Here is a 19,688-nt window from a genome sequence, read left to right on the forward strand (position 1 = left end):
ACTTTTGGAGAAAAGTAATTGCAGAAACAAACATATTTGGCTAGCAGCTTCCACAGATTCTCAAAGCAAAAGGGAGGTCTGCACTAGGAACCTAACTAGGAGGCAAAGCTTTGAGTTTAGATCTCTCAGGAGTTACTGAAGAAAGTTGAGGACTCCTTTTGAAGATCTTTAAAAAGCACGTGTGACTTGTGTTTGTAAAAGGGACTGATGTGATGAGTTGCTAAATGCTAGAGACCTCTCAGATTCCCTTTCTACCCTGTATCTTTAGAGGGAAATCTTAAATGGGAACTTTCCATATTCTTGGAGTAAGTAACATTTGGGGAAAAAAAAAAAAAAAGTCTGGCAGCGGGGCTGGGGGAGGGGAATTCTGTGATGAGACAGATGTCCACCAAAGGAAAATGCCAAATAAAATCAAGGAAGGGACTGTAGGAAGGAAAGACTGGAAATGGTCTTTTCTCAGCTTTTAAGGACTCAAGGATCTCTGCTTTGTGTAACGGGCGCGGTGAACATGGGCAAGGACACCACGATCTTTCTCCGAGGTCGGTCCAACTTTTCAGTTTTCAGTGGTAACAGGCATCCCATCCCCGGGAAAAGAAGACTTTCTTGCATATTTGGAAAAAAGCAAACTGCTGCTCTGTCCTTTCAAAAGAAACCTCGTTCTCTGAATTACCCCCGGATCCGTCAAGCGCCCCGCAGAACTTCTGGTACTAAGTAAAAGCTCATTAAAAGGATCGTTTCTCCCTCCTGCCCCCCAGCTAAAACGTCCTCAGAACCGGGCAGGCACAGCGTTTAGAAGGGGAGAAGTCTTGAACAGGAAGCTGTGAAGGCAAAGAAAGTGAGTCTCCAGTCAGTGCACAGTAAACCAAAGAAAGGGAACAGAAGGAAAGCCAGCCGCGCCCTGGGACGGCAAAGTCTACATTCCTACAGCTGCAAGGTGGTGGCTACTTTATGGTTTTACCCTCCCCCTCGAACTACACTCCAGTGAGCAGAGACTTTTTTTCCAGAGGAGACGCAATGTCCTCAACCACCCCCCCTCCCCACCGCCAACCTCAATAAAATAGAAAAAGGAAGCGGGGTTGAGGGGGGGATGGACTTGCGACCCCTTTGCTACACACGACTCCGGCCCCTCCCTTTCCTCCCAGTCAACCCCTTTCTAGCCGCTTCCCAATCCCTCCCCCTTTGCTCCCCAAAAGTTTGATGACCGCAAAGGAAACAGAAAAAAGTTCTCTTGCCCAATCCTGGCGGGCGATCAGCATCTCTTTTGTTCGAGGAGAACCCACAGCCCCCCTGACGTCACCCGGAGCCCGGGCCAATCCGCGCGCGGTCGGCGGCGGCGGCGGCGAGAGGAGGGTGGAGGGAGTCCAGCCGGTCCCTCCTCCCCAGCGCCCAGGGCCTCGCGGGGGGCGGGAAGGGACAGTCCCATATAAACCCCGGCCCTCGGGGCTCGGCCGCCCGCGCCGGCTGCGCTTTGCAGGGGAAGAGAGAGAGCTCTAGGCGCGAGCGGGGGAGAGGGGATCTGCAGCCACAACTTCTTTCGTCCTCTCCTTCCCCTGTGTACCTCTACCCTTTCCTTTCCCCATCCTCCAGCCCTTACCTTCTTGGCGGCACTGAAAGGGACTCCGCCCGCAGGTTGCGAAGGGAACCAAACTTGGTGGCAAGTTGCCTCACCGTCTGAAGATGCTCGGGGGTCCGGGGCCCCGGCTGCTGCTGCTGCTGCTGCTGCTGACCGTCCTGTCCCTGGGGACAGCGGTGCCCTCCACCGGAGCCTCGAAGAGCAAGAGGCAGGCTCAGCAGATCGTTCAACCCCAGTCCCCGTTGACTGTCAGCCAAAGCAAGCGTGAGTACCGACCGCCGGCTGAAACAGGCTGTTGCAGGGCTGGGACCCGTAAAGCCAACCGAAGTTGTGGCTGAAGTTGTGCGCGCGCGCGTGTGTGGAGAGTGTGCACTCCTTAATGAGAGAAACCGGCTGGGGAACCAAAAGACTTGCTTTGAGCAGTCTGGTTCTGAGGGCCTAGGATAAGATAATGCCTTGGAGGACAGGGGCTCTGCGAGGTCCCGCAGTGCTCTTACCAACTCAGGTCTAACTCCTATGAATTCATCAAAACTTTCCTTTAAAGAGAAAATGATGTATGCCTTTAAACTTTCCATGTGGGATTACTGTGGGGTTAAACGTTTTCAAAACGGGGGTGAGGAGACGGTAGCTAAATAACTGTGTTGCTCCTACTTTGAATGAGATGTTATTGGTTCAGATTGCATCCTGAGGCCCTCAGGATGCTTCTCCAAGAAGAGAGATCAGAAATTCTCTTCCAGTTTTTCAGACACACCCTCCCTTTTCCTTGGCTAAAGGAAACTGCTGAACGTTGCCCTTCTTGACTTATTACCTCCAAAGAGCACTGAAATTCCTTGCACGTTTTAAAATGTAGTTCCCAGTTATCTGCTTTTCAAAATGTTTCCACGCCTTTGATGCAGACCCCTGGCCAGATGGAAGTGACATCATTGTATAACATTTAACTAAGTCAAAAGAAAAACAAAAGGAATAACCAAATATCTACGTGTGCAAATTTGCGGTTAACTCTTTAGATATCTAGTCGCTTTTAATTCTCCTGGTGCTCTGATGGTTAACGTTTTCCCCTACATTTGTTGCTTAGGCTCATCAGTTTAGTTGTGCAAGAAAATTCCATCATTTGGAAAAAAGAAGGATGCAAATTTAATGACTTTTTCCTTTAATTCTTTATAGCTGGTTGTTATGACAATGGGAAACACTATCAGATAAACCAACAATGGGAGCGCACCTACCTGGGCAGTGCCTTGGTCTGTACCTGTTATGGAGGGAGCCGGGGCTTTAACTGCGAGAGCAAGCCTGAACGTAAGTTAGGGGGGAGCCTGTCTTGTACTTAATATCTTCTCATAGATGGAGAAGTAGTGCCTGTTCATTAAAGTTAGCATTAGTAATAAAATTACATTCACCATTTCCCCAATGGAATTATTTGTCATTTCCTCTTGAAAAATGTTTAATAACTGCTTATATTTGCTTTTCACATGTTCTTTTTACCTTTAAAACAAAAGAACAAATGTATCTCAAAGTAGTTCCCAGAGTCTTTTTTTTGGGTTTTACTTTCCCAAAGCCTTTGATGAAAAAAGAAAAAAATGAAAAATGTTGTGTGTTCCTCCTTCCTCAAAAAAATGATTATAACATTTTAATTTATTAGAAAGTAATTTCAAATCTTAAACTGTAAAATTATGGGACAGAAAACACTTTGGGCAGTACATTGGAAAGTGATTTGTCCCCTGCAGTTCAACATAAAATCACTAACCACTTCAGAGTTCTCCTTCCTTTATAACCCTTGATATAGTTTTTGTAAATTATGGCAACTCCTACAGAGAAGCACTGATGAGGCTAAAATGGAATAGTAGGATTAATAACTGACAGTGGCTGGGGAGGGGCTGGGGGAGGGGCTCTTCAGATTGTTTATTTTTATGTGGACCTTGGTTTGCCTTTCTGAGCCAGAGAGGTGAATCCAAAGCCCTTCCTTCACAATCTAGCCTGTCCTAAGGTCGTGCGTTACGGCTTTTTACTAAGGGCCTGAGAATCCTTTCCAATGGCTATTCATTTCCAGAAAATTAGAGAACTTGTCAAAGATTGAAAACTGAGGCTTTGTTAGAGCCTAGGGTAAAATCGAGATCTCCCACGTCAATTTTTTTTAAAACTTTCCGTTTGACCATTGCCACTCATAGAATGAAAAAGTTGAGTTTTCCTTTGGATGGGAGTAGTGAAAGAGAAAAGCTTTTACATATGTAAGGCTCATGTGGACTGTCCTTCTCTCCTCAGCTGAAGAGACTTGCTTTGACAAGTACACCGGGAACACTTACCGGGTGGGTGACACTTACGAGCGCCCTAAAGACTCCATGATCTGGGACTGCACCTGCATTGGGGCTGGGCGAGGGAGAATAAGCTGCACCATTGCAAGTAAGAATGGCCTTCTGTCAAGTGATGCTAAAATAGCACGATATGAATTTTTCCATTACCATCACTGTCACTTTCTGTTATCCATGACTGGATATTCCTAATTTGGGGATTACCCCAGGTGACCAGGAAGTCTTCTGTGGCCACCTGACTGGTTCCTGTGCTTCTGGAAGATGGCTCTGAGCATAGGTGGAGTCAGTGTTTAGTCTGTGTGCATTTATGAGTGTGTGTGTGTGTGTGTGTGTGTACACGTGTATGTACATAACATAACCATGTGGATTTCTTGGGTTCCATTCCATTCTTAGAGGAGTTGCCCGTTCTACGTTATCTGGGCATCTTCAAGCCAGACTACCCATGTGGTGATCTGCAGTGATTGGGAAGATGGTCACAAAGAGTGAATTAACCATTGTGTGGTCTGCTCTTCTTGTTTGCAATGCCCAGACCTCTTGGATCTCACAGAAACAGTCTGGTTTCTTTGTAAGCAATAGTTTATTCCCGGGAAGCATATCTCTCTATTCCCAGGAATAATATGGAATGATTAGCCTGATAGTGTTTCCAGGTACTCTGGGATCTGGACTGACTCTCAGCAATTCTAGTTCAGCTAAGTCAAACTTTCCAGTATGATTCATTGTGTTACCAATAGATTCTATTAGCATAGCATTTAGTTTTTTTTAATCCATCATTGTATAAAGTCACTTGATGGCTCTGTCCAAAAGACAAATCAGTCTCTTGTGAATAAGCCCAATCAGCCTTTCCCATATTTAATGTTAGGCTCTATCTAAGTGTACTGGTAAATCTTAAGAGTCAGTGTCCCATTGCGTTTACAGTCTAGTGGACAGTTTAACCTTTGCATGTGCCCTTGTGTTTAATAGCCTAGAAAAGTACCCAGATTTCCACACTTGCTATATATACATCTATTTCTTTCCATCAAAATGACATTTCTAGGGTGAAATACAGACTCTCCACATCCTGAAAGCTGGAATGCTAGGCCTGATGTGGCTTTTTTCATTGAATTAGTCTCAGGTTCAACCCGCTGTGTATGTGTAGAAACCATGCCTGGCAACCTTTCTTTTCTACTTTAGAACCCAATTTCCTGTGATCTCTCTGGGGAACCAGGATTTATGTCTCCTTTCTTTGCCATTCAAATTTTCTCTGTGGTTTCCCATTGTGCTTAAACAAGACATTTAATTGAATGACCCAAAGTGACCAGACCTGTTAACTTTTCCCCTGTCTCTGATGGGAAAGCTGTTCTCTTACTTTGGCTAACCTAAGTGCCTACCCTGGTTGGAACATGAGACTTTTTGTTCTTAAAAATATTTTCTATACCACTCTCTCTAACATTGGCTTTTTATCTTGAACAGACCGCTGCCATGAAGGGGGTCAGTCCTACAAGATTGGAGACACCTGGAGGAGACCACACGAGACTGGTGGTTACATGTTGGAGTGTGTGTGTCTCGGTAACGGGAAAGGAGAATGGACCTGCAAACCCATAGGTCTGTGACTCCTGGGGATGAATGAAGGGTGGGGAGGCACAGTTAAAATATTGGGTTGAGCCAAAATCTACTTGGACAAGATATATGAATTCCAATAAAAAAGATAACAAACTGAGAATTCTATTTCAAATAATGAAATGTTATTAATCGTAGTCTTCTTAAAAGAATCAGATCAAAAATACCAACCACGTGTAGAAGTCTTAATTTTGTTTCAAAAACACAAGATAGAGTTGAAAGATTTAGGAAGAAGTCATTTGTTTTCTCTAAGATCTGATTTCAGATTTCAGGTTTTTTTTTGATTTCAGTTATTTAAAAGAAAAAAAATGACCCTTTTGACATATTTCTTTATTGGAACGCACTGGACAAAAACACGATATGGTGTGTGCTCTGTCATCCCCTTGGTTATTTTTTGTCAAAATAAAAATTGCTGAGTTTCTTTTGGTGTCAATCTTCAGCTGAATTCTATTGATACAAATCTAAAAGTTTTTTACTATAAATTTTATTCTGATTGTTCTCTAATTCAGAGGCTTTTATTTTTCTTTGCGTTGTCTCTGTTTTTACAGCAATCCAAATTTTAAATAGCTTTCTTGTCATTTTATTTAGTCATTAATAATTGGTCTTTCATAATTAAGATTGGAATTTTGCATATTTACTCTCCCTCTGGATACGTACATAGATCTTTTTCACTCAAAATACTGGTGTGAATAATGGTACTAGCGGAAAATATACAGTCCATGTACTTATTAGGAGAACAGAATTTCTGCCTGACAACTTGGCTCGAGCTTTCTTTCGCTTTGGTTACACTATGTGCTTAGTTACAGGGCGTGCCTTTCTTTTTGAACAGAGTACCACTTAAAAAAATGTGGCTGGATTTTTGCTTACACAGTACAATTTAAATTATAGGGAAACTGCACAATTCAAAATAACTCCTTTTTTTCCGTTTTTCTTTCAAATTTCCCTACAGCTGAGAAGTGTTTTGATCACGCTGCTGGGACTTCCTATGTTGTCGGGGAGACCTGGGAAAAGCCTTATCAAGGCTGGATGATGGTGGATTGTACTTGTCTGGGAGAAGGCAGTGGACGCATCACCTGTACCTCCAGAAGTATGTTTTAGATCTTTATGTCAAAGATGAGACCAGGCATTGTGTTCTGGATTCCTAGAGAGAATTGTCATGTGATGTCACTTAGAACACATCCATTCCACCAACGTGGATGTCAAGAAAAATTCCATAAGCAACTTATTTTGCTTCTTCAAAGAAGACTAAGTTTAAAAAAGAAAAAAAAACTTAGTTCAATAAGGTCTTAGGTTATCAGCTACTGAGAAAAAACCTTAATATGCATTTAAATGGCAAATGTGTTGTGGACCTGAAGATTAGTTGCAAATGTTTCATCTAAAGTATCACTGAGATATTTTCTAAGTAACAAAGAAATCGTTAAAATAACATGCAAATGCATCTTTGGGCATGTGGGTGCTCTTGACATAGAAAGGAGCTAAAGCTCTAAAGTTTTGGGTTTCCTTCTATGTTTGAAATTTAAATAAGGCATATTCATTAACAAAATTGATGAAAATAAAAAGTACTTACCCCATAGGTTAAAATTATGTGTTTATTCTAGGGTTAAGGACGGTGTCTCTTTAGGTTTACTAGTGCTTTAAAGAAGTTACCCTCTGGAATCTCTGCTGCTCTGTCTAAGATTGCCCTGGGGCCTTACTTGTTGCCTTAGGGGTTCAAGGCTCCTTTTTTGAAATTTCAAACCAATAGTGATTATAGAGTTTGCTGAAGCAAAACAGCCATTAACTATTGATGTTATAAATAAATTTAAACTCAAATCTAAACAATTTTGAACATATTTTATTTATCTAGCTTAAAGTACCTAACCATCTTAGCATGTTCATCATCCAAATTTGAATCCTTTGCAAGCAAAAAATAGTCTGTCCTGAAAAGTGATAACAATCTAACCAAATCATTCCCAGAACCTTCCAGTTCATTAAATCTTTTGCATTTAAAAGTTTATTATGATTCTCAGAATTCCAAGACCTTGGAGGCAATGTTTTAGCTTAAGACAAATTAGATGTTTGACTTAAGTTCTTATCTATTATTTAAAACTCTTCTAATAGCAAGTTGGGAAAAGTTTCTCAAAGAAAAGTCATTTATTCCATGAAATTGTATAAGCCCCTACTTTATACAAGATGGTATAGGGATGCAAAAATGAATTGGACATTAACCCAGCTTTCAAAGAGCACTTAGTAAATAGGTCAGGGTGATGAGAAAGGCTTATACATATTCACATTCTACAAAGCACAATATTAAGGACTTCAAGACAAATACTGAAATAGTGCAATGGAAGTTCAAGGGAAGACAACACTTTTTTTTCTTTTTTTTTTGCGGTACACGGGCCTCTCACTGTTGTGGCCTCTCCCACTGCGGAGCACAGGCTCCGGACGCACAGGCTCAGCGGCCATGGCTCACAGGCATATCCGCTCCGTGGCATGTGGGATCTTCCTGGACTGGGGCATGAACCCGTGTCCCCTGCATCGGCAGGTGGACTCAACCACTGTGCCACCAGGGAAGCCCCTCAGGGGAAGACAACACTTTTAGCTGGGGATTTGGGGAAAAGTGTAACCAGCAATGATATCTTTATTCAGACTTCTGCTGTGGTGGGAGATCAATGTGGGTGTGTATTTGTGTGAACTTACATTAACTAATTATTTTTTCTCTAACCCAGTGCAATGATTTTCTGACTCACAAACAAATCAAATCGTCTCTACTCACATTGTAGCATATGGGCAAAGCTGGATTATAATTGAAACAATCTATTTGCCAGATAATTGAACACATAGACGAATAGTAATTTAGTTACAAATTATCATTTTATATTAATAATCCCACTTTTCCATCAGAGAGTTAACACCGAGCAATTCAAAAGAGGCCATTTTGTTAGTGATGTTAAATGTGTGTTTAAATCATACAGCTCCCTTCACACTGTTTCAAATGCAATCCCATCTTTCAGAAGTTAGCACCCGTGGCACCACAGCTGAATATAAACGTATCATCCAAAAACAGCTCACCAAGCTTGAAACAACTCTTTTTTTTTTTTTAATTTTTATTAGAGTACAGTTGACTTATACAATGTTGTGTTACTTTTTAGGTATACAGCAAAGTAGCATACATATACATATATCCACTCTTTTTCAGATTCTTTCCCCATATAGGTTATTACAGAATATTGAATAGAGTTCCCTGTTCTATACAGTAGGTCGTTATTAAAAACAACTCTATTCTTATTTTAGGTTTGCACTGAGCACTTGCCAAGCTCGACCTGATTTACATGTTTCAATGCTTCCTTTCTGACACAGACAGATGCAACGATCAGGACACTAGGGCATCCTATAGAATTGGGGATACCTGGCGCAAGAAGGACAATCGGGGGAACCTGCTCCAGTGCATCTGCACTGGCAACGGCCGTGGCGAGTGGAAGTGTGAGAGGCACACAACCCTGCAGACCACGTCTGCCGGTGAGTCTCAGGGCCAGTGAGACCCAAATGGGGGCGCCTTGCATAAAGCATTTCTGCAAATCCATCTTTCCCTTGACATGCCATTGAAGGATGATTTGCAGTGTTTTGGCTAGTAAGCTGAGTTCACTTGCAGACTGTTAGTTGTTAAAAGTTTGTTTCATGTCAAGTTTTAAACTTAAATAAAAATGAAAAGAAAATGGATCTTAGGGGGAAAAAATCAGTTTTAGCCCCAAGAGGTAAAACTGATGTCTAAGAAAATGCTAACCTACATGATGTATACATAAAGGTATAGATAGATAAATATATTTAGATCTACAGATGTATATGCATATGGATACACACATATACATACACATTTATGTGTATTTTGAATATCTAAAGTGCATTTTAATGGAAATGCGAGATTTTTGATGAGTTACATGATCACTGGATTCTTCTGCTAGGAAAAGTGTAAAGTACATTTGTTCTTTTTCAGAATGGAATATATCTCCTTGTCCTGACATTCTGCTTCTTTTTGTAGCAGACACTATCCTTGATGTGTGGTTTCCCTGCTCCAGCAAACTTTGTTGCATTCCATAAAATAATGCACAATCATTTTTTCCATGTATTAGCATTCACAATTTGAGAAAATCAGAGGGGCCTAGAGATGGGAAGGAATGACACAATATCTAAGCATTTTTTAAATAAAAGAAGTTTAAATTATTTCTAGTACAAGAACAAGATCTTTGTGTTGTAGCTTGTTTTGTAAGAATCTAAAGAAAGAAATAGGGCAATCACGAGTGTGTACTTCTTTATTATTCTTGCTCTGTTTTGATCAAGTTTTCACTACACAGTGTGCTAGCACTGTTGTTTAGTCTTTTATCAATTGGTCATCTAGCTAAAACTATTAATTACTTGTTTGGATTTTTTTCCTTTTGATGAGTTTTCATCTTGCTGTGAGCGCTTATGAAGGTGAACAAGATTAGATTTGATAATATCTTTGAGTTCTTTGATTATTTTCAGTAAGATTGCTGCTAACCAAAAAAAGAAACAATTACAAATCTCAGTCTACTGAAGTAGTTTAAATTCAAAGGGTAGTTGGGGTTAAATGCGGTAAGCATTCAATAATTGTTATCTATTTTTATTAATATTACTAATATTATACTGAAATGGCTCCATTGTGCAAAAATGTTTGAGCAACATAGGGTTAAACCAAATGGAACCTTCTACAGCATCTTAATGCTCCTTTGCACTGTGACTCTGCCAGGTGGGGTGTATGAATACAGATGCCATGTTCCCCCAACATGTGTGACTTTGGGACTGTGGTCTGTGAAGTATTTGGGTTCTAGTGTTTAGCTTACGGAGATGCTGAATTCAGTCTATCAGTCATTCTAGCTTCAGTTCTGATTCCACTCTTCCTTGGGCCTTGCCCTCGGGAGAACAAATTTCTATAAGTTTAAAGAAAAGATCAACATATGCTGTTGTCTTACTCTGAAAGGAAAGCAGTATTAAGAGAATTGATTGGTTTTAGAAAACACCACAGCAGAATTCCCAGCTAATCCTGGGGAGAAACACACCGTGGAAGGAGGGGCAGCGAATAGAGACTCCAATATAGCGGCCCCGGGGCATCCTCGGAGGAGCTCAGAGTTACACAAATGGCAATAGGTCTGCTGCAGAGGGGCAGGGGCTTCTCAAAACAGTATCAGGAAGAGAGAGGCCCAGATAGATTGGGCAAATGGGAGATGCTAAGAGAGGAAGGGTGAGACAGACCATTCCAGGCCAAGGGAAAAGCATGAGGACAGCACAGGGTACAGAAGGGAACGATGAGCAGCTCAGTGAGGCAAGAGGTAGAGCAAGGACGGAAGTGGTCGGAAGCGAGCTGAAAGCAGGTGAGGTGTGGAGGATTGTGAAGGCGCGAACTCTGAGCTCGCTGGAGTGAGTAAGGAGTTGTTGAAGGTATCTGCTCTGTTGAGTGGCAGAATAAAGTTGGTGATTTAGAAGTATACTCTCGGTAGCTCCAGATAAGCTAGAAGATGGAAACCCCTGGGTAAACTCTTGTGGATTATTTCCTAGGCTGAGTGCAAAAGCGAATGCAGAAAGGGACGGGCATTCCTTTCCAGTCCCAGCTCAGTAACAACCCAGATTGCAGAGTCATCTGTAGGGGACCTTGAAGATCCGAGAAAGCTACTGCAGAAAGTAGTTTTCTCTAAACCAGCTCTGTGCCTTGCCTTTCTTGTGCTCTTAGGGTCTGGCTCCTTCACAGATGTCCGAACGGCCATTTACCAGCCACAGCCTCACCCCCAGCCGGCTCCATACGGTCACTGTGTCACAGACAGCGGTGTGGTTTACTCCGTGGGCATGCAGTGGCTGAAGACACAAGGAAATAAGCAAATGCTTTGCACTTGCCTGGGCAATGGAGTCAGCTGCCAAGAGACAGGTCTGCGTCATATTTTTAAAACAGAGTACTGATAACGTTTTTATTATTTAGATTTTGAAAGGCAATACATTCATTTACCAAAAAATGGAAAACAATAAAACAAACAAGAAAAGCTTGTGATCTTACCACCCTGTGATAACAACCAGGGTTTGGCATTTGATATATTTTCTTCCAGTCTTTTTAATCTATGTATTTTCTTTCCTGTAGTGAGTACTAAACTGCTATGTACTGTCTCTGTTTTTCTAAAATGTTGTTACAAGAGGTTACTTTCTGAATAGCTAATCCATCCCTATTTGGTACTCTAAATCTCAAAGTTCTGAAACTCTGTGATGTAAACTTCTTTCAACAACCTAATGCATCTCTTCCGCGCTCTAAAAGTGGTAGTAATTATAGCAATAATAATTGGCACATGACTTTTCCCCTAGTACAGCCTCATGTATTAATTCTTATAGCACCAACAGAGTTGTATATACACCTCCAGTATCCCTTGAGCAACATCTTTAAGTAAACCTGTAGTAATATAGCTTTGCAAATGGGAAACTGAGGCATGGTAGCAGAGTTGGTAACAAAGGATGTCAGAAGGAGAACTCAGGTGTTGCTCTACCCACAAAAAACGTGGCTTCATGAATAAGGCATTTTGACAATATTATGATCTGGTTAATACTTACAGCTGGTCATACTCAGTTTTGTTTTTTTTTTTCCTTTGAGGACACATGCTCAGTCTCAGTTAAGTATAAATAAGGAGCTACTGGTGGGAGATAAATGCTGCTGTATTTACTGAGACCCTTTTGGTTATGCTTGTAGCTATAACCCAGACTTATGGTGGCAATTCAAATGGGGAGCCTTGCGTCCTACCATTCACCTACAATGGCAGAACTTTCTACTCCTGCACCACAGAAGGGCGACAGGATGGACATCTCTGGTGCAGCACAACTTCCAATTATGAACAAGACCAGAAATATTCTTTCTGTACAGACCATACTGGTGAGTGTCCCAAGGGAAAAACAAAACAATGAGAAAACCCCATTTCTCATGCCCTATTTTTATTGGCCAGCAAGCTAGCCATTTATTTTGAGGCTACACTTGAGAAGTATCACTTTTGTGCAGTCTGGACCCAAGAGACATGGAACTAACTTCTCAGCTAAAGATCCTTCCAAGTTTCCCAGTAATCTTGAGAAATTACATCAAGGGAAAAGCCCTCCAGTGCATTTATTTTTGACACACTGGGATTGTCATGTGATTAAAGATATTTGTATGGTAAAATCAGTAGACACTCCCACAGGGCTGAAGAATATACAGGAGGCAGGCCTGAGTGCTTTTGCTTTTCTTTTGGTTAAAACTATGTCAATGGTCAAAGTGACCATTTAATCTTTTTTCTTTTTTTGTCTTGGAAAATGAGAGTGAAAATTGGATTTAAATCTGTTTGAAAGGTGAAGGTGAATAATATAGTCATAAGCCTCCTACACTAAGGAGGCTTAGAACTATCTTGTCAGACATCTTTTATTCTGAGACAGACTCTCTGTGAATTAGTTGCAGAAACCTGGCTCTCTCAGAGCCTTTCTGTAGTAATTCCCCGCTGTACATTGGAAAGCTTAGTTGTAATCTTCTTCTTCCTATTTGCGTGTTCTTCTGGACAGTTTTGGTTCAAACCCGAGGTGGAAATTCCAATGGTGCCTTGTGCCACTTTCCCTTCCTGTACAACAACCAAAACTACACTGACTGTACATCCGAGGGCAGGAGGGACAACATGAAATGGTGTGGAACCACACGGAACTATGACGCTGACCAGAAGTTTGGATTCTGCCCCATGGCTGGTAAGATGAAGCCCTTGTAGACAATCATTTGTGGAATAAGACAGAAGAATAATGTCCAGTTTACTCCTATTTCACCCATTAAGACAATTTTGAGACAGCAGAAAACTTTGTGATATATGTTCAATCAAATATATAGGAATTATAGAATTAGTTATATGATTTAAAAATCCCATTCATATAATTTAATGTCCCAAAATATGTAAATATGATAAAAATACTTTTTTAAAGTCTGGAAATATACATGTTTTCAGAGGTTTGTCTTTTGTAAAAAGCACACAACTGAGTAGCATAAAACATTTAAGTGACTGCTCTAGTCACAGACCTTCAATATTTACATGCCATTTTGGAATAAGCTCTATTACTTATTAAATACCAAAATGACTCAAAATCTGTGTTTCTGACTAGTAGGGATCTTTTTTTTTAAAGGGGGGCTCTAGCTTGTGTGAATGGAGAAAGGGGAATGAATACCCTTTATTTGTTTTCAAATTTCAAGAGTCGCTAGACTACCTTTGATTTTTCTGATTATAGAAACAAGAACCCACGCACTGTCAAGGGTGAATATGAGGCAATGAAACATCAGAAGAAAACTACTTATGCTAACTTTTATTCCTCTCATTTCAGCAAAAGAGAATATTGGATTTAGAAGGAAAGCACACGTTAGCTTACAATTCTATACCCATACACATTGTTTCCCTTTGATCTAGAATAAACTGAGACTAGAAAAAGTTATGGGACAGTAGTCAAATCCAGGCTTCTAGAACACTGCAAATCCTTTGAGTGGGTAGGAATTATTATGGTTTACATCTCCTAACCATTCTGTAATTTTTCCGTACAACAAACCTCATCTTTGGACTATGTTTTCTCTCTTTGTTACTCAAAACTCTACACACCCACAGAGCAGTGCTGATTTTTTTTGAGGCACACAAGACTTCTTTCCAAGTGAGAGCTCTTCAGATCACCAAAGCGGACTGATAATATTGCATACATTTTAGTCCTGTGATCATTTATCCAGTAACACGTTTCTCATCTGTTTCCAAACAGCCCACGAGGAAATCTGTACAACCAATGAAGGGATCATGTATCGCATTGGAGACCAGTGGGACAAACAGCATGATATGGGCCACATGATGAGATGCACATGTGTTGGGAACGGTCGTGGAGAATGGACATGTGTTGCCTACTCCCAGCTCCGAGGTATGCTCGCTTGTGAATGAAAATAGCTGAGAGGACAAAGAATGCAGAGAGACAGACTTTTACATGAAAACTTGTACTTTACCAAAAGCAGGAGAAGAAATATGCAATGCCACTCCATTAGTCTACTGTGCTGGATACATTTTGCATGTTAGACAGCCACTTAAGAAAATCTGGCTGAGCAATTCTAAGATTCTGAAACATTCCAAGGATGTAAGTACTTAGACTGAGCCAAAAGTATGACTTCAAAGGCTAGAACACAATCACTTGATCCTTTTAGCTTGTAGGTGTGCTGTTGGATTCTTATCTAGAAAGGACGGGCTAATTTTTGTAAAGAAAAGAGACCATGCTATTCTTTTTTTTTTTTTTTTTTTTAACATCTGTCCCTAATACTTTATTAGTCACCTCTAGGCCCATTCCCAGCTATGTGGGCTCCAAGGAGGGGGTCACCATTCACCAGCTCTCAGCTGGGAGCTTGAGAAGGCCTTGGCCTATCTCTCTGGGGTCATGGACCGTAAAGTCTAAAGGGGCCTTTCCTGGGTCAGTATGGCGCATCCAGGTAGGGGCACAGATGGGGGCCAAGACCCCAAGCTTGCCACCCCTCTGCCAGCTTATTTGTGTTTGGATCCAAATTTAAGGAAACAAAGACATAGAGACCAATTTCTTTTGTTCACTTGGTTTTTGTCCCCTTTGGACCCAGGTATAGCATATAAGGGTGTTGAATTATTAAAACCTTTTATTTTAGTTTTTCTATTTCTTTGATTTGAAAAGAAGGATTTAGGTAGAACTCTGAGCTAATAAATAGTCCATGTAGCCTCTGTGTTGACAGTGGCCTGAAATTGTTCTCCTTTTATGGTGCCCAATGGGTGACACAATCCAGGACTAAAATAATTACATATGATGTTGCAGAGCTGAAAAGGACACTAGAAAGACATATAGACCAACTCCTCATTTTACAGAGGAAGGAGCTGAGTCCCAAAGAAGGAAGTAATTTTCTCAGGATCTCAGTGAGTTAGCAACAGACTTGGCCTAGTTTTTTTTAACTTTCCAGATGCCTTTTATGGTATTTTATTTCCCAAATCCCAAATATCTCCCCACCCCTGCTAATCCAGAGATGAGACCATCACATCATGCTAGGCATCCTATAAGTATGTTTAATCTCCCTTCTATTTATTGCAACAAGCAGAGATCTAAAGGTCATTATCAACCCAGCAAGAACTTTTCCGGAAGTTAAAATTTGTTGTGTATACTTTGATTTCTAATCTTTACAAGTCTATAAGAAAAGAAATTTTTTTTTTGCAAAAATTGTAGTACTGACTAAGCTTTGAAAAAATGTTTATTCTATGCCAATAGAAGAGTTACTTTAGTGGGAGGTGTTGATAATTACGTGGAAGGAAGTGTATGCTTCGCAAAGCATAGCTTCTTTTATTTCATCAGTGAAACTTAAAAATTCTCCACCCATCCCACTGTTTCTAAACAGATCAGTGCATCGTCGACGACATCACATACAATGTGAATGACACATTCCACAAACGTCACGAAGAGGGACACATGCTGAATTGTACTTGCTTCGGTCAGGGCAGGGGCCGGTGGAAGTGCGATCCCATTGGTAAGTAGCCTCGTGTTTCTAGCTGGATTTGGACACTGAGTATAGCTAGCAAGTTTCAGGTAAAGAGAGTTATTTGATATTACTTGATTGAAGCTGGCTGTAGACTTTGATCATGGCCTGCAGAGGGCTTGGCAAAGTCTCTTCTCTAATCATGGACCAATATATAATCTTGATAGTGGTAGTCATTTATTTTTGCTGAATTTGGTAACACCTGAAGGTTTATTTTAATTGAAACAAATTTTTGGGGGGTTCTGAATCATGAAGATAACTATTGTTGTGAAAGAGAACTTTCCTTTGCTGGACGGTGCAGTAATGTGGACAAATGATTATGCCAGTAAATACCTCCTTCCAAATACTTTATTTTTCTTGGCTGCCCTTTTTAATAGACCTAAGCAAGTAGTGAAGGTTAAGCCTTAAAAGAGCTGTTACCAGCTTTAATGTAATCCATTAATATTCCTTTACTCAAAGAGACATGTTGCTCACCCAGAAAACAAACTGATCAGATGAGTTTGTTTGACCTGAGATTGCCAAAGCAGAGAGAGGCCTGAGAGGGTTTCTTAGAAGCTGCTCAGTAAGTGTTCATTAGTTGAAATTTAGTTCAATTCACTTATATATAAAATTAAGTCCTCCACATTTTGAAGAAATGTATAAAGTGATATTTTATCCTTGCTATTCAAATGGTAAATCATTTGCATTAAAATGGATAAAATATAATATCTAATTTATTTTCCTCAAATTAATATTCAGAATGTCAATATATACTGAAATCTAAATCTTAACATTTTTATTTAGAAATGATATTCTTTTAGAAAGCTAATTACTCCTCCCAATTGGTACTTTTTGACCATTAACTGTTTAGTAAGGTAAAAGATATGAACAAAATATTTTTTAACCACATATATTTGTAGGGACAGTTGCAAGTTTTCATTAAAACTAAGAATGTGTGCTCTAGCACACCAAATTTAAATTTGTAGCTTTAAGTCTTCAAGGCTGCTTATCTTTTACTTGTATATATTTTAGATCAGTGCCAGGATTCAGAATCCCGTACCTTTTATCAAATTGGAGAATCATGGGAGAAGTTTTTGCATGGAGTCAGGTACCAGTGCTACTGCTATGGCCGTGGCATTGGGGAGTGGGGCTGCCAGCCCATACAGACCTATCCAGGTAAGTAGCTCTATTACCGCAAATTGAGAACTGTCCACTGGGTTATAAAAACAGGGCAGCATCAGTGTTTGTTAACACTGATGCCTAACTTGGTGTCCCCTACCTTTCCCATCCTTTTCTCATATCACTGTCTAATCATCAGCCGATTTTTTTACTAAAATGGTTTTCCCTTCTCCCCAATCAAGTAGAAGGAGTAGAAGGCTGTGAAAATGTGCCTGTATGTAAACTTGTTTCTTAACTTTGTAGAACATTCCATTAGGTTAAAACACGGGCTAATTTCATTTCTCATCTGTACATGAAAATAGAAACCATGAAGTGAGCGATGCTGGGAGTAAAGGTCAAGATTTTATGTTATGGTTCTTAACAGAGAAGATGCATGGAGAAATTGCATGAAATACAACATAGGAGGGCCTCCCTGGTGGCGCAGTGGTTAAGAGTCCGCCTGCCGATGCAGGGGATACGGGTTCGTGCCCCGGTCTGGGAGGATCCCATATGCCGCGGAGCGGCTGGGCCCGTGAGCCATGGCCGCTGGGCCTGCGCGTCCGGAGCCTGTGCTCCGCAACGGGAGAGGCCACAACAGTGAGAGGCCCGCATACCGCAAAAAGAAAAAAAAAAAAAAGAAATACAACATAGGATATGTGTCCACTTAGCATTTCATCCAGTCCCTCTTTTTGTCAAAATGTTCACCTGTTTGATCAGTTGGAGCCTGGAACAAAGTATCCTGGGTCAAGAGTTGAGTAACTTGGTCAGTTCTCTGCCCATGCAGTTCAAATACTCGAAAATGTTTTTTGCTGGATTTTTTTCAGGTCACAGGACATAATGCCTAGCTGGAGGTGTTATTCATTTTAGAAAAAATTTTTGAATTTAATTTTCACTGAGTGATTAATTACAATAAGATGGGTTGAATTATGAAACTCTAATTTTTAGGCATCAGTTATTTGAGCAATTACTGAGGTCAAAGCCTCCTGAATCTCTGTTAACTTAAGACATGGGGCCTACATTCAGAAACAAAAAGAGAGATCTTCAGGATGTTGGAATCTGCCTATGACAGAAATCAAGATTCAGTTAACTAAGTCCCTTTATAACATGATAAGAGGTTCACTGTCATAGAGAACAAGATATGAAACAACTTGGCCAAAGACAGTGTTTGCCAAGACATGGGTCCCAGCTCTGTACATGCTGCTAAGGAGATACAAGTCAAGCTTCATTCATTATTTCCTCATCTGTAAAATGGGGAGATGGTAGCTACCAGCACTAACAAACTAACAATCTGTGAGCCTAGAAACCAACCACCCAGATATACCCTTTCTGAACTTTGAAAAATCCTTCCTCTCCCCAAGCTTCAGACACTATCTGGGCTGCAGAAGATGATTTGGCTTTAACGGGCTCTCAGCACAGATTGACCTGGCTATTAAATTGTATTTCATGGTGGATTTGTGTGTAGGAATCACTTTAAATAATTTTTTTGTGCAATAATTTTTAAATATCTGATTGCAGAATTACTGTAAGTTCAGAAAGTATATAACTGAGGTTTTTTTTTTTTCTTTAATGATGCAACCAAAGGATAGAAACTTCTAAAGAAATGCTCTTAATGTCTGCGTTTATGGTTGTTGTTGGTGTGGTGTGGTAATCTTGAAAGTGATTTCCTTCTTTTTTTGTGTGTGTGTGTGTGTGGTATGCGGGCCTCTCACTGTTGTGGCCTCTCCCGTTGTGGAGCACAGGCTCCGGACACGCAGGCTCAGCGGCCATGGCTCACGGGCCCAGCCGCTCCACGGCATGTGAGATCTTCCTGGACCGGGGCACGAACCCATGTCCCCTGCATCCGCAGGCAGACTCTCAACCACTGCACCACCAGGGAAGCTCGTGATTTCCTTCTTAGTGAATTGGAGAGAACTTTTTTCTCTCTCTCTTTTAAAGTAAGCCTGTTCACATAGCAGTTTACGGGAGGCCTTTAGGTGGACATGCCAGAGATGAAATCTAGATGGGAGGGAATCTTCCTGTGTTGGAGTTTCATGTGTTGACCTTGTTCCTACTCTTTAAAAAGGATAACAGTAGAGCACATTGAGCATAGAGGAGATTTAGGGGAGAGGAGATTGGCCTCGGTACGCAGTCTGGGTCTTATCTGTGTGTTTGGTTTGCTCAGTGGTTCCTGCCTGGCTTCTGGGGCTTTCAGAGTGTGGGAAGGATAACGGAACAACAGATTACCAGTAGGTTGTCTCTGAGCCTTGCCCTGTTTGTTCCTCCAACAGAGGACTCGGTAGAGATGTTCAAACTAACAGAAGATAAGAGGCTTTCGGTTTGTCGATAAACAACCAAGAAAGCACAGATCTCAGCAAAATAAATAAAGAAAAAAGGGCTGAGTTGCAAACTCATAAATGTTTAACTTCTCCGGGGTCACCATTACTGGAAATTATTCATTTGGGCCTTATTTCAAACTGTTTTTAAAAGTATAGACATTGTATCATATCTCTCTACTTAACTATTTTATTGTCAGTCTGATCATATTGAATAAGAGAGGGAGTAA

General features: G+C 40.8%; 1 protein-coding gene across 12 annotated transcripts in view; it reads left to right on the forward strand.

The window, feature by feature from the left end:
* The first annotated feature begins 1,398 nt into the window (after positions 1–1,398).
* The window catches only part of FN1 (fibronectin 1), a 71,983-nt gene continuing 53,693 nt past the window's right edge, over positions 1,399–19,688 (forward strand). For 8 of the 12 annotated variants that reach the window (XM_060105732.1, XM_060105739.1, XM_060105734.1 and 5 more), the window contains exons 1-12: positions 1,399–1,837; positions 2,738–2,866; positions 3,830–3,967; positions 5,326–5,457; positions 6,422–6,559; positions 8,812–8,970; positions 11,195–11,386; positions 12,191–12,370; positions 13,024–13,200; positions 14,242–14,394; positions 15,872–16,000; positions 17,021–17,164. In XM_060105732.1, the coding sequence (XP_059961715.1) occupies positions 1,678–1,837; positions 2,738–2,866; positions 3,830–3,967; positions 5,326–5,457; positions 6,422–6,559; positions 8,812–8,970; positions 11,195–11,386; positions 12,191–12,370; positions 13,024–13,200; positions 14,242–14,394; positions 15,872–16,000; positions 17,021–17,164 (1,831 nt within the window). In that variant the 5' untranslated portion in view covers positions 1,399–1,677. The remainder of the gene's footprint in view (positions 1,838–2,737; positions 2,867–3,829; positions 3,968–5,325; positions 5,458–6,421; positions 6,560–8,811; positions 8,971–11,194; positions 11,387–12,190; positions 12,371–13,023; positions 13,201–14,241; positions 14,395–15,871; positions 16,001–17,020; positions 17,165–19,688) is intronic. The other 4 variants (XM_060105738.1, XM_060105743.1, XM_060105741.1 and 1 more) reach the window with 1 other exon arrangement.

This window comes from Mesoplodon densirostris, chromosome 8 (assembly GCF_025265405.1).
Source record: "Mesoplodon densirostris isolate mMesDen1 chromosome 8, mMesDen1 primary haplotype, whole genome shotgun sequence".
Lineage (NCBI taxonomy): Eukaryota > Metazoa > Chordata > Mammalia > Artiodactyla > Ziphiidae > Mesoplodon > Mesoplodon densirostris.